At 40.5% G+C, this 15,248-nt stretch overlaps 1 protein-coding gene across 3 annotated transcripts in view; it reads left to right on the forward strand.

Moving 5' to 3' along the window:
• The first annotated feature begins 9,859 nt into the window (after positions 1 to 9,859).
• Positions 9,860 to 15,248, forward strand: part of LOC145447190 (uncharacterized) — a 56,977-nt gene continuing 51,588 nt past the window's right edge. Inside the window, exons 1-3 of one of the 3 annotated variants that reach the window (XM_080325608.1) lie at positions 9,860 to 10,131; positions 11,943 to 12,033; positions 13,899 to 14,035. In XM_080325608.1, coding sequence (XP_080181734.1) covers positions 10,047 to 10,131; positions 11,943 to 12,033; positions 13,899 to 14,035 — 313 coding nt within the window. In that variant the 5' untranslated portion in view covers positions 9,860 to 10,046. The remainder of the gene's footprint in view (positions 10,132 to 11,942; positions 12,034 to 13,898; positions 14,036 to 15,248) is intronic. The other 2 variants (XM_080325600.1, XM_080325616.1) reach the window with 2 other exon arrangements.

Here is a 15,248-nt window from a genome sequence, read left to right on the forward strand (position 1 = left end):
CGAGCTGACATTACATTGTGAATGTGCTATTCGATGTGTGAGGCTGGGCGTCGTTAGACGTCTGTAAATTAGTTTGTTACTCTAGGAACCGCTGACCTAAGGATTAAGCAGATCTATGGTCAAAGTAGTCGTTTACGGTACTGAATAAGAAATAACACCGTTAAAGACTGTTGAATTAGAAGTGGAGGCTGCGATTTTTAAGATCTGTCTAGTGTCGAAGCGTGTTCTAGTGGAAGGAGAAATGAAGGTTCAGGATAGCGTAGGGTTAGCACTAGGGATGGTGTGAACATGAGGTTCACGTTCGTGTTCTGTGTGTGAACCTCAGAAAATTAGAGGTTCACGTTCACAAACGAACCTTGGTAGGTTCTGCACTGTGAACCTTTTTCATATATTACAAATTTCACTTCATTATAACAGCTTTGGTTGAAATTTATTGCATTTCAACTGCGGCCACTATATGCATTGCGTTCGCAGCATAAAAAATTCAACACTAAACGAGCATGCACCTTGACAATCTCACAAAATTTTCTTACTTTGTTACCCTACTAAGCTTTGATCGAATATTTAGTGACTCTCTACTGCAGTGGTTCTCAACCTTTTTTTGACGCGCCCCCCTTTTTGATAGTGAAAAATTTCGCGCCCCCCTTATCGTCATATCACAAAATCCAACTGGGATGCTAGCAACCCCAACAGATTGTTTGGTGGTATGGTCGGTTATGAATGTTGATGAGAGAATAAAAAATATGAAATTGGGCCTATATAGAGAGAAACACGCCTGCATTGAAGGCAAATCGCGCAGAGCGCGAGAAATTTTTTTAGGTGACCGCTTCTTCTCGCCCCCTTCAGATGTTTCACGCCCCCCAGGTTGAGAACCCCTGCTCTACTGTGAGATTAACCCGCAATCACACAACATCAAGAGCGAAATACACTACATGTAGGTTGTCTGATGTAAAAAATCTGGCAGGCGTACGCGGTCAATCTTGATTTCATGTTTATTGTATCGTAAAAACCAAATCCGTGTGATCGGGGTATTGGCTACTGCTGTTTAACTTAATGGGGTATCGGTAGGAAGTATAGAAACCCGTTTTACACCCAGATCAGTATCAATGTAGCAATACTCGGACGCGGAATACATTGTCCAGTCTGGCCTAGACCGGTAAGGCGTAAGCTTACATTCCCTTGCAAGTCCTCGTCGAAATTGTTGGCAAAGCGACAGAAGATATTGATTTTATGGGATTATTGTATCACTTGATTGACCCAGTTGATACATTTGGCGGCATTTAAAACGTCAATATGTACTTCAGCATTGTGGCCCGAGTCGTTGCTAGGTATCGTGTAGGCCTACTCGTACAAATAGGCTATCACTCCACTAAAATGTAGGGTTGGAATTAGCAACATGACGTCACGAGGTTCGCGTTCGCGTTCACACAGAACCTTCTAAAAAGGTTCGCGTTCACACGAACCTGAACCTTTCAGAGGTTCACACCATCCCTAGTTAGCACATTTTGGAAATGTGAAGAGAGGACAGTTTTTCAAACTTATTTTCCCCGACTTTGTGGTTGGTTGACTAAAAGAAAGTTCAATTTTCCGGCTAAACTCCTAAAATACCCATTTCTATCAGGTCTCCCGTTGGTTGACTAAAAACAAACAAAAAGTCATTTACCTGGCTCGAGTCCCGAAAGCACGTCAGCCCGTTAACTGGCCGCTGATTTCCTATATCTCAGTCCGATTTCTACCTACGTTTAACCAAAATTCTCAAAAAAGAGGACATTTAGACGTCCTCCGAGGACGCTTTCAAAAAAGTCAAAAAAAGAGGACGTATGGTAGGATTACCATATTTTGGGGATCTGAAAAGAGGGCACTTTTTAAAAAATTTCCAGACTTACAATACCGGAGTAAAATCCGGAAAAATTGGTATCTTTATAGGGAGTTTGTTCCTGGTTGATTAAAAAAAAAGGTCAACTTTCCGGCTCAACTCCCGAAATACCTGTCGGAACTGAGTACTCATTTCCTATAGCATATCAGTTGAATTTTAACATACATTTAACCAAAATTTTCTAAAAAGAGGACATTTGAGCGTCCTTCGAGGACACTTAAAAAGATCTAAAAAAGGACGTACGATAACTCTAACGTATGGTAAGCCTAAGATAGCGTAATGGTGGAGCGCCCGACTTCTTGATCGGTAGGTCGTGTGTTCGATACCCGACCGGGTCAGACCTAAGACCTGATTTGCAAAACCGGTATCCATGGCTTGATGTTAATCCACATTTCCGGGATATCATGGAGGGGTGGTACTAGACCAGTGGTTCCCAACCTTTTTCGCCCCATTGCCCCCTTTTCAAGGTCAACACCGATCATCGCCCCCCAAATTTTGTGCACCGATAATTGGGCATACAGGCTGCAATCACCGGCGGGTTGACTAAAAAAAAAAGGTCATCTGCCTCTTCTCAGAGCGTTTTTTCTCTCCGAATTGCTAGGTGGATGACTAAAAAAAAAAAAAAAAAAAAAAAAGGTCAGCCGTTTTGACGCGTCATCGCCCCCCTATCGCCCCCTTCGCTATTTTCGCCCCCCGTCGCCCCCTTTGTCCATCTTCGCCCCCCTATCGCCCCCTTCGTCATTTTCGCCCCCTAGATCGCCCACGTTGGGAACCACTGTACTAGACTTAGAGGGCAGTGGTTATCAACCGGTGTACCATCTACGTCTCGCAAGTTGTTGTTTGTGGTATTCATGGTGTTCGGTGACTACTATGGTCATTTGCACCCGGCCAATTTACTTCATTTTTATTCCGTAGCTGCCGACTTGTAGCACGGCCCACTACTAGAATTTTGTAAGACACCGCTTACACGGATTAGATGGGGAGGAGGAGCCTAGATAAACCTCAAACACTCAAGTAAGAATTCTGCAGCCGAACCTGGATGGACTTGGACTCGAACGCGAGGGTGCCGCGAGAGATTTCCTCGAAATTTTGAAATTATACGCAAAATGATTCTAGTCTATAACAGACGGTAATCGGGCTCAATGTGGATCCGCTAATTCGCTTTACCAAACATATCGAGTACTATAGGGCTGAAATAAGTTTTGCACAATATGTTGCTTAACCGCAGAGAAGAGCAGACATGTCGACGCCTGTATGACAATGCAATTTTCAAAACCTTATTGATTTTCTACTCACAAGCGAGAAATTATCTCATTGGAACTGATGTTCATGTAAGTAACGTCTGCAAATTCCAATTACAGATATATAGCCATCAGTGGCGGCTCGTGACAATATCGGGTAGTTGGGAATGGGGTGCACGCTATTTTAATTGACTAGATGACGTCACAATAGTGTATTCCGTCGTGAAAATGTGACTTCGTGGTGGTCACACACAGTTTGTATGGGGTATAGACAGGGTTGCCATCGACATCGACCCAAAAATAAGGACAGTCGAAAAATTAGGTTAGCACGAAAAAGCGTTTTTGTACATACTTTATATTTATACGAGCCGGGGCATATCACATTCCATACTTTTCGCCAGAAACAATCGTTGGCGAGGAATGATTGCTGGTGTTTGACAGTATGGAATGCCCATGTACCCTCTACAGCAGCTGCCTTGTAGTCTGTGGTCGATGGTGCTGATCGACTTGTGGGAAAATTATTCATCGACTTGTTCAAATTAATCATTATATGACATACTTATTGTGTTTTGGGGTATGAATGTGAGTTGAAATAGCGGTCTTTCCTGTGGCCTCCAGGTTAATGTCACAATTGCAGATATTGCAATCTGCGAAACACTCGCCATTCAAGTTTCGTTAGATACCTTTGAATTCTCTCTCATAATCATCACGAAAAACGATTTTACGCCTGCTCATTTTAACTAATCAGAATTAGCCTTATTAGTAGCTAAAACTATATGCGCAAGTAAGTGCAATATAATTTAGATAAATATATCAATGATTTACGGCTTTACTACTTTTTAACCAATGTGTCGACTGCACTGCGCCTTTTTTCAGTACTCAAGAAATGCTGCCTTCCCCACAGCTTGAGCTTATTCTGCTGTAGACCAAACCGCAGGAACCTGGCACTGCTGTTTACTGCTAAAATGACGTCCGCCGCGGTAGCTTAATTGGTTCAGACGAAAATGCTATACCACCACTCACCGCCCTAGCTATCTAACCACTTAGAAGTCAAATCTTGTGGTGTGTACGTCACGAGAGTTCCTTTCGTTTATGATGGCATGAAATCTCGACGCAAAAGCATAATTTTAGAATTTTATGCAACACAGATACCAGAGGAAAACAATCGAAGTTCTGTAGTGGTTGAAAATAAGACAAAATAAGGACGCAAGTCGAAAATAAGGACATTTCTTAGAAATAAGGACAGTTGAGTTTTCTAAGACGTGGCCCTTCAAAATAAGGACAAATCTTAGAAATAAGGACGGTATGGCAACCCTGGGTATAGACATTATAGGCATGGTTAACATAGCTTACGTATTTCAAATTATTCGAAAGAAAATATGAAATACAGTAGTTCATACCTGCATTTTTCGCCCCCTTTTCAAGGTCAACTCCGATCATCGCCCCCCAAATTTTGTGCACCGATAATTGGGCATACAGGCTGTAATCACCGGCGGGTTGACTAAAAAAAAAAAAGGTCATCTTTCTCTGCTCAGAGCTGAAAATTAACGTTTTTTCTCTCCGAATTGCCAGGTGGAAGACTAAAAAAAAAAAAAAAGGTCAGCCGTTTTCACGCGTCATCGCCCCCCTATCGCCCCCTTCGCTATTTTCGCCCCCCGTCGCCCCTTTGTCCATTTTCGCCCCCCCTATCGCCCCCTTCGTCATTTTCGCCCCCCTAGATCGCCAACGATATCGCCAACGATATCGCCCACGTTGGGAACCACTGATATAAACAATAGCAGTGTGGATCTTGTGTATGACTCAGCAACTAATACAGAGATCTACAAATTTTATCACTAATCACTATACTGAAGACAAGCACGCACTCTCTCACTACCAATAAACAATGGTCAGAAACGAAATCCAGGGAGTAGCCAAATAACACATGTCCACCTTTTTGCCTGTCGGAGCCGCATTTCAAACATCAGAGTATGTATGGGGCCGCATGAAAACACGTAGGCGACTAATGACGAAAATTTATAGGTGTAGCTTGCCTACCTCACGATCTTACCATCCAACTGATTCGAAAGCATGCACATATAGACTTGTATATATTCTTTATCGGTTATTTTAGCATTAACAGGCGCAGATTGTCGAGTGCTATACACTGTCATAAACTGAAAATACATATCATTATTACAACAACATACTAATATATCATTACGTGATAGCCAATGTTCCCTCTAATTTTTGACGAGTCTATGCGCGCACTCACCAAGTCACTGCTGTCCCTTGAACAACAGTGCGTAACGACTGAAAAAAAGGTCACATCTTCGGATTCTTTGTGCGAAACGCAGATTTTCTCTGTGCAGAGACCGCGTCAGCTCAGAGAAACTGCGCACGTGCGCAGATTAGAGGCAACATTGGGGATAGCTCTTCAGTCTTCATACATTCCAGCACTCAACGCACAAGTTTGCGGGAATTATATACGCCAAGTAATATTGGACTTATTGCGAGTTATACTTGACTATGAGCCGCTATTTTGATATTAGTAAAATTGTGTCGATATGTGCTCTTCACAGAGACGATATATAAAGGCCTATGGCCAGCAGAACCCCAGATATATCCTTGTCTGACGGGTATTCATTCATGCGTTTGACGATAGTGTGCAAGAATTCTCTTTCCCGGTTTTAGAACCGGCCTTGGACGGCATTCACATAGAGAAATTGACTATACTTATTCACAGAAACAAACAAAATAAGTCGTCTATTATATTTTTGGCATATTTAGATATCAATCAGATCCTCAAGAAGGCTTCCTTGCAGCCGCATGCAGCTCTGAGAGGCGCGGTTGGGAATCACTGGTCTACACGCACTTAGTCAAGTATTCATGGACTATAGGACTATTGCACTCCTTCTAAAACATTTGTTTGGCCTATGTGGCTGAGCTACATCCTAGAAATATTTTCGATTTTGGCAAGTGGGAAGCAGTGATTGGTTACATTTTCATCAATCTTACAAGTGATGTTGTCATTTACAAAACCAGACGATGTATTTACTGTATCATAATATCCTGGTAGAATTCCAAAAGTTGAACCAATTTGTGAATGCATCTATAATTTTGTGTTGGTCGCGATTTGATTGAAATTTTTTCCTCTGACCAGTTGAATTGCAATTTGCAATAAATGACCAGTTTTATCAATATAGTATAGTAATAATAACTGTGATTGTTGGTACATACAAACCATATTCTATTTATCATTAGAAATTTCACGAGTACTCTGAAAGCACTTGTTTTCATATTAGATAAGTTCGAGTCGGAGTCTGAGTTTGTGAAAACTTCAGTATTTTTCTCACGACTCCGACTTCAAGGCGTGCTAAAAAGAGAGTCCGACTCCCCCCGACCCCGCATTACTCCCCAAACATCGAAAACAACAATAACACATTTTTATTGTTGTCAGTCCGATACATCTTTAGCCAATTCAGGATTCGGTTATATAGTCTGGGAATTTCTGATATTCTTTTCAATCATCAGCGCCGTTCCATATGACGCGATTCTATATGATGGCAACCACAATATTCTATTGAATACCATCCAATTGAGGTATAAATTACATCGCTCCTGTAACATCTTCCATATGCAAGAACATAATTGTTGTTGCTATTGCTTCATCTGGTAACGTGATTGAATTCACATCGTCACAATGCGTGATATTCGAAACTCGTCAACGCTAATAAATTATGTCCCATACAAATTGCACAACAATACCGACTGCGATTTTGGCTTCGGATGTTTTTGATTCAAGAGTTCTTAAACACATTGTTATTCGATCATGCACTCTTGCAATTTTCAAAATAAACTTTCAAAAGAAACTTCTCCACTGAACAATGAAGTGTCGAATAACTTGGAATCATCAATAACGGGAAGCGTGTTGCTACTGCTTGTACAGTTGATGGCGTTTTGACTATGATAGCAGATAAAATTTATTAACACAATGTCTCAACGGCATTTTTTTTTAATTTTGTTTTTTGCATTACCCATATGTATTTACTACCCATTGTGGATATCGAATTTTAATAAGTAACAGGTCGCCGGTTTGTCGAGGCAATGAAAATATAGTAGATAAATTTATACGATACATGGTAAGCAAGTATCCACGATAATCGAACATGTTATTGATTTAATATGTTACGACAGAGTTTTGGCAAGATGATGCTTAACTAAAATCTATTGAATACTTCAGATGTTAGGAGCAACATAATTCGCATAATTCTTTTCTCATCTTGAATATGCGGATTCCAACTTTGCGAGCCGTGTAGACGAGCCAGATACAAAAATACTATGATATTTGCCAAATTGCATCAATGCAGTGTTAGTCACAGAAATTTAACTACAGAGAGAGAGAGAGAAAGAGAGAGAGAGAGAGAGAGGGGGAGAGAGAGAGAGAGAGAGAAGTGATATTCGTTTTCGCCTGCACCATTGAGGAGATGATTTGAAGACGGAGATGTAATACGACCGTGCGGTCAATTACTAATCTCCCAAATTTTTTCTCCTCCAGGCTATCCGTGGATTCAGGATAGCCGCGGGCACCAGTTTACGAGTACTTGATGTGACCCGGCCTGGGATCTAACCCACGACCTACCGATCAAGAAGCCGGACGCATCACCATTACATTATCTCGCTCAAAGCAATTGAAGCAATATCCATATAATTACATTTTGAATGTCCGCTTCTTTTCCATTCTAATCTCCAAATATCAGCAAACGGTCCTAATACGGCGACATGTTCTAAAGCGGTGGTTCCCAACCTTTTTCCACCCACGTACCACTTTGAGGTTTTATGCAGTGCTTGCGTACCACCTATATCAGTTACGCGCGTTTCCACCATTTATGACGTCATACTCACGTATTTGACTTGAGCGAGGTGTATTAACAAATTCTATTTAACTAGGCTAGGGATGTCAAACATACGGCCCGTGGGCCGGACCCGGCCCGCCAGACGATTTTATCCGGCTCGCCTAGCAATTCCGAGTAGGGCCCACATTGAAAAAAGATTATATTATCCATCACATCCACAGTAATAAACCAAATTACAACGTCGGCGTTGACAGGTAAATATCTTGTATTCATCACCACGCATACGCAGGGCTAACGCCAGATTATGACTAACGCAGGGGTGGCCAGCCTTTTTGCCATTCACGGCCGCATTTCGACTACTCGTGTAGCCTACGGCCGCATTCGAAGGCATAGTCGTAATTAACGAGCTTGACGCGGAATATACACATGTTAACGCGTGTCTATGTCCACTCTGGTGAACGCCGGACTAATCTATTTAATGATAGGCTTAAGGAAGGAAATGCTCATAGTCGCAAGAAGCGCGAAAAAAAAATCAGATTCACCAATGAATTTCATCATTGATATTAGTAGTTTTACATATAACCATTAAACATTTATCCTTTCTCAGCCCGTGTTATCATATTCACTGCTATAGAATTGATGTATAGGGGTGTTTTCGAAAATTTGAAGCAAGTTATAAATTATGATGCATCTTCAGGTGGGCCAATTGGTATTAGTCACTTTGAAGCATGCTATAATTTCTTGACTTCACATGAGGATTGTTAGTATAGTGAGGAGCACACGATTCCGTGCTGATATTTCCATGTGAGGCGCATCATTGTCACTGATGTTCGCATCTGTATTGTGGGGCTCTGATTGCAAAGGGTACGTGTTATTATATAAAAATCGAAAAATGTAGTTGCATAGTTGCATTGCGCAGCGCGAAGAAAATTTCAATATTAATTAAAATCTTTCAAGACATCAGGAATCAATTCGTAAATTCGAATTGCATGTCTTCGGCCGCCAACACATACTAATTGAATTGCGTGTCTACGGCCGCACAAATTCCCTCTTACGGCCGAAGGTTGGCTACCCCTGGACTAAAGCAAAGAGAGCACTGAAATATGTCTACTTGTATCGCCGGTAATTCCATTGTTTTAGCGGTTCTTAACTGTATTCAACCGGACAAACACCGTATTTTCGCCGATTTCATTGCTCGCAAATAATGGTTTCGCAATTCGCTAGAATGAAACCCCTACGATCCGTGTATTATCTATATATGCTCGTTCGTGTATTATGTATATATGCTTGTTAATAAAGTATTCCAGCGAGAAGCAATGGCACGAGGCAACATTTTTGATTCCGTTGACTGGTCCGGGCCGCAGGCGATTTCATGACCTCGATCCGGCCCGCGATGCAATTTGAGTTTGACACCCCTGAACTAGGCATTATCAGCCAGGTTTGATGGGATGTATGGAATTGTTTGTTTTTTCACCGCCATTCACAAGAAGAACAACATAATGAAATAAAAACACACAGCAACAGTCAATTTATTTAATGCGATGGCTGCATTTGTTTATTTTCCACTAGCTTGCCGATGCGTGGCATACCTTTTCTTTCTGCGCATCGAAAGTCATGTATGGGCGCAACAAGTCTGTTTCGTTTCTTCGACTTGATAGTCATCAGGGATGAAAATCCTTGCTCACATTCCTACGTATAAGGAGAAATTAGCAGCTGTGGAATAGCGGGTTACGACAGCTTCAAAAAACTCAAAATCTACCTCACCTAAACTAATAACTCCCTTCGGACGGAAAAAACAGAATCTACTCGCGTACCACCTAGAAGACCTTCGCGTACCACTAGTGGTACGCGTACCACAGGTTGAAAACCACTGTTCTTAAGAAAATTTGTTTCTTACAGTATTGAGTGGCAGATGAGATGGCGTAAGTCTGATCTTCAATAGCGGAAAAGTGTGACATACCTAATAAAATACCGCGAAATAGAGCAAGTTCTAGGGAGTAGGACCGCATGCAAGTGATGGGATGGATTAGAAATTGCAAAGAGGCCAAATCCATTGAGAGGGAATTAAACATTTTATTTCGGCAGATTTAGAGGATGAGTTTGATTAGCCTAATAATGTGGAATGTGCTGGTAGCATGCTGTGTTTTGACGTGCTTCGTCGCTGCGACTCTGAGTACTGGTAAGAATCATCATGCAACCCAATGGTTCTCAACAAGGGTCCGTGAAGTTTATAAATTTGAAAATAAGTAATAACATAATTTGTAATTTTTTTTTAATTCGGGAAAGCATGAGACAGTTTTCTTTCATAATTGCTACAACTTCAGGTCTCGCATCATTAGAATAGTCATGTGATATAAAAAATCCTTGGGTTACAGAACATCATAACACATTTGAATAAAATATTCATATTTATTCCCGAAGCTTTTCGGCAGACCCTCGTCAGGGGATATCGTCAGCAATATTGCGAGAATTCGAATAACTATGTTCAACAACAATATATATCGCTAATTATGACGTCACACAGAAAATATACAAAGTTAGAAAAACGAGAGAACTGAAACGTTGGCAAGGAGATAGCGAAGCAAAACAAGTCAGGCATTACATAATATCATTGGCTACGATGGACTCTCACGTATGTTTCTCCAATAGTGATTGCAGTGGTTATCATGAAGGCTGAACAGCGAACACCATGATTTGAGTACTCGGATTCGCGTCGAGTATTGTTTTCGATGACTCTTGTTAAGTAAAATGGTAAATTGTTGAGTACGAGTAAGATACACCCCTTTCGACAAACGAGCCATTTTCCCATCATTAAAGCCTCGAAACTTCGATTGGCTTCATCATAACAACCATAAATGTAGCATGATGCTAGTCATGTTCGCGGAGACAAGACACGTTTGAGTAGTGATCAACTCTACGCATTAGCACATGGTGTGTGTCATAGTTTTTAAAATATTTATTTCACCAGTTGTAACTGACATTATTTTCTATATCATCGTATGAAAGGTGCATATTTGAACTTCGGGATTCGCTCTTACTATATGCATGACGTATGACGTATGACGTCGTAATGAGTGGTACTCGAATGCTCGAAGCTAATGGTGCTTGATTTTGCCCAGCCTTAGTAATCACATATAAAGCAAAATCGAAAGTATTGAAGTATATTATTGACAGGTTTATGCTTTAAGCACAATGTGCTCTAAACATGATGTGGCCTCAAATTATAGTTGAGGGCAATGAAAACATTATGGCAGCAGTCATAGGCGCCTGCTTTTATATTTGCATGCGGTGGCGGCAGGCGCGTAGCCAGGGGGTGTCGAAACACCCTCCATTGAAACGCAAAACCCCGTCCTTTTGAAATGGCCATTCTGACGCTAATATTCAGTTGCAATCCAACAAGTCGTGTTATCAGTTTTACGCGGGGCCGCGACCAATTAGTGGGATTCGTCTAGGCACGCATATCGCATCGCACAATGCTACGCCACACGATCTCCCGCTGAGATGATTGCGATATTAGGTCATTGATTGCCGCGCACTAGGCATTCGTCGCTGGACTGAGAGCACTGAGCAGTAACACATCGCGACAATTCTGGAATACGAAAGACAGACAAGAATTATGATTACGCGCGCGGCCAATCAGTAATCATCCCTTACCGCCAACACAATGGGTTTTTACTTAGTATTGAGTAGCTCGCATCGCGACAATTGGTTGCTGGTTATGGTACCCTGAGTTGAATCCCATGACAGAGTTCTTTTTCAACAAAATCTAAACCAGATAAGAGTTAATGTCGCTTTTACGAGTATTGAACGCTGCCTTCGGAGCCTCACTATCAAGAGCTCCTCGCGTTTGTGGTCTCCCCATAGTTTAATCCCCCAGTATAATCCACACTTCAATTTTGTAACACAATAATCTGCTTTTTCTGTCGTAAAGTGTTAACTACTGCAAATATCAGCACGTATATATCATTGAAGCGGAATGTGGTCTTTTAGGGGAATCCTGCAGATACGATGAATTTGCGTGCGATGATGGGACAGAATGTATCCCAGTGGGGTTCTTCTGTAATGGATATCCGGATTGCAAGTAAGGTTTACATGTTCATTCAACCTATCATATTTTTTCCATCGACGTCATCATTTACATGTTAGTGCGGCCATCCGAACGCATCACAGTTGCTCTATTCAGTATACTATATATATATAATATATAATAATCTATACGCATTAGGGCTGTTCAAAATACCTTTTTTTCTATTTCACTGGCTATGTCATAAAATTGTTAGGTGCGTTAAAACAAAGCTACACACCAAATGTGGCACAATGCCATCCAGTAGAAGTGGGATTCTTGCAGTAAAAAGTTTTGAATTTATCATTAAAAGATAAAAAATAAAATTTCATAATTTTTCTGCCAGCCCCATAACATTGTTAGGCTATTGGTTTGATTCCCGCCACTAGAAGCGAAGTTATTGCAGTAGAAAAATCTCCAATTCCATCGTTTTGAAATAAATAATTGAAGACTATTTTATTCAAATTCAAATTTTTCAACTGTAAATTACTTCGCTTCTGGTAATTGGAATTGAGTCAAATTTGGAGTGCATCATCTCTACTGACAGCCTAACACTGTTATGGGGTTGACACAAAAACTTTGAAATTTTTATTTTTTATATTTTAATGATAAATTCAAAACTTTCTATTGCAAAAACAGCGCTTCTACTGGTTGGAATTGAGCTAAATTTGGTGTGTAGCGTTTATTTAACCAACCTAACAATTTTATCCCTTAGTCAGTGAAATATGAAGAAAAAGTTTTTTTGAAAAGCCCTACATGCCTTTGAATTAGCTGGATGGTGAGATAGCTATTAATAAATTTTAGTTATAAGTAGTCTACTCGAGTGTTTTCATGCGGCTCCATACGGAATCTGAAGTGTGAAATGCGGCTACCACATCCAAAAAGGCAGGGAACCACTGATTCTAAATTAAGGATGTCCAACTTTTTCACAATTTCAGTGCAACAAAAATTTGCCGAAGTGATTAGGTAACGATGAAAACATCTTATTTTTTACGCATGAAAATCGATGACAATTATGTTAGGAAAACTCAATGGGCAATCTGGGCATTAGGGCTGTTCGAAAATAACTTTTTTCTTTGGATTCCAGCCATTCACTGATTAAATTGCCAGGTCACCCTAAAAAAACGTTGCACACCAATGTTGTTGCAATTCTAACAAGTATAAGACTCCGCAGATTCAATTAAAATTTTAAATTTATTTGGAAAAACTAAAAATCAAATTTTTCTGTCAACCCCATGAAATTGTTGGGCAGTCTTCAAAGACGATGCAAAACAAATTTGACTCAATCTTAACTGGTAGAAGCGGAGTTATTTGAGTTTTTCGTTGATAATTCTCGGTCCTGTGTTGGCCACGCAAAACCTTCTCGCGTGCCGCTCCTGGTTTAGGACAAAGGCACTCATTTTAGTGGAAATGACCCATCCGTGACGTCGTGATCAACCGACAGCATTTTCAAAAAGTGCAATGAAATAGGCATGCTCTAAAAATACAAAATTATATTTAATATGATGTAAAACTAGCATTTATTCTTTGTGATGGCATAAAAGGTACACATTTGAACTTTGCATATCATTCATGCTTTTGTGACGTGATGATCAGTGAGACTCGCAGACTCGACTTGAATACTAATGCTCGATTTAAAATCGAATCACCACGGTACTCGATTATACTCATTTACTCATATATGGTCGTGACTTCTTTAATCTAAATTCGCTTTCCATTAGCTATTATTGTGAATATCTGCATTCAAATGACCTCTCTGCCTTGATACGGCGCTAGCATAAATGTGTTCAGGCATACAAATCCTTCCGCCTCGCTACGCGCAGTTCAATGTCAATTGACCGCTAGCAAAAGGTATCCAATTGGTCGATTTTCATGTAATACAGTGACCAATCAGATGAGCCACTTCGCAACGATAGTCTGACCTACGATCGAAATGCTACCTTTTGTCAAGGATGGTCAGGCCATCATACATGTGTATTGCCCGATAACCTCGTCGAAGAAAAAGACAGAATTTGTGAAGGTAAGAAATGTTTTATTTGCTTACATCGCCTGATCAAACAGATTGTGTTATGCAACCATAGAATTTGTATTTGTAAGAGATGTGTTTGAGAAAGACATATCCTGCGACCCAAATTCTATGGTTATACAACACAATCTGTTTAATAAGGCAGCGTAAAATATTTATTCAGTGAACCAAGGCTGAGTGTAAATCGTCGATACAGTAGTGTAAATAGATATGGGACAATGTCATGCTGCTCTGGCTTGAAGCGTGCACTGTATATATTTGTTCATAAATTAGTTTCAATGTATCCATCAAACCTTCAAGTCTTTGATTTCAGAAAGTTTTTAAAAGGCTAAGGTGTAAAAAAAAGGTGAGATCCCCAATATAAAGTATAATATAGGATTTAACTACAGATGGACGACATGATATTGCATAAGTTTCCTCTGAATTTATATACTTTAGTCTCATATTACCAATCGATAGGGATTTGGGCGAATGTTGGCTGACTCCCGTCACGCCAACAATTGCGACAACGACTCCGACCGAACTTCTTCATATGGAATTTCGCGACTTGTATAGGACTTCTCTCACGTCGAAAAATCCGTAAACGACTTCACGTCCTTAGTGCCCAAAATGTAATGAGTCTGACTTCCGACCCCTGGGTTGGGCCTCTGAATTAGTGTGTTAGTTGTAATAAGTTATTATTTGGCTTTTCGTATATCTAAATATTGGGAGCAACTGCAGAATACGCCCTCACTTTCCGCACACAGGAAACACGACTACCTTAGTGTTCCCTCATGATCACATATCAATTCCACATGAAACATCTCCATATATTTGACCTTCTTCCTTTCATTCTCTCTCGAATATAGTGTTCATTTGAATCATAATCCTATCACAGGTGAAACATTATCACTCCAGAAATACGCCCGCCAATCTATGTTTCACATTGGCGCCGTGTACATCGACGGCACTTAATTCACTAGTACTCGGTGATCTGGTCATTTATGCAGTGTTTTTTTCTCAAGTTGTATAATTTTGCCATGATTGTTTAAATACTTTCCACGAAGTATGTAACATGAGCTTACGACAGTTTGCACTCGATATAGTCGTCGTATGCGATATGGAATTGTTGAAACCCTTGAAATCGTCGTCGGTTCGACAGTTATAGCAGGCAGTTATATTTCATTGGTATGGAATAGATGCTCTGATGATGTTGACCACCGACCCA

Source organism: Botryllus schlosseri, chromosome 1 (assembly GCF_051294905.1).
Source record: "Botryllus schlosseri isolate E-star chromosome 1, Bs_hap1, whole genome shotgun sequence".
Taxonomy (NCBI): domain Eukaryota; kingdom Metazoa; phylum Chordata; class Ascidiacea; order Stolidobranchia; family Styelidae; genus Botryllus; species Botryllus schlosseri.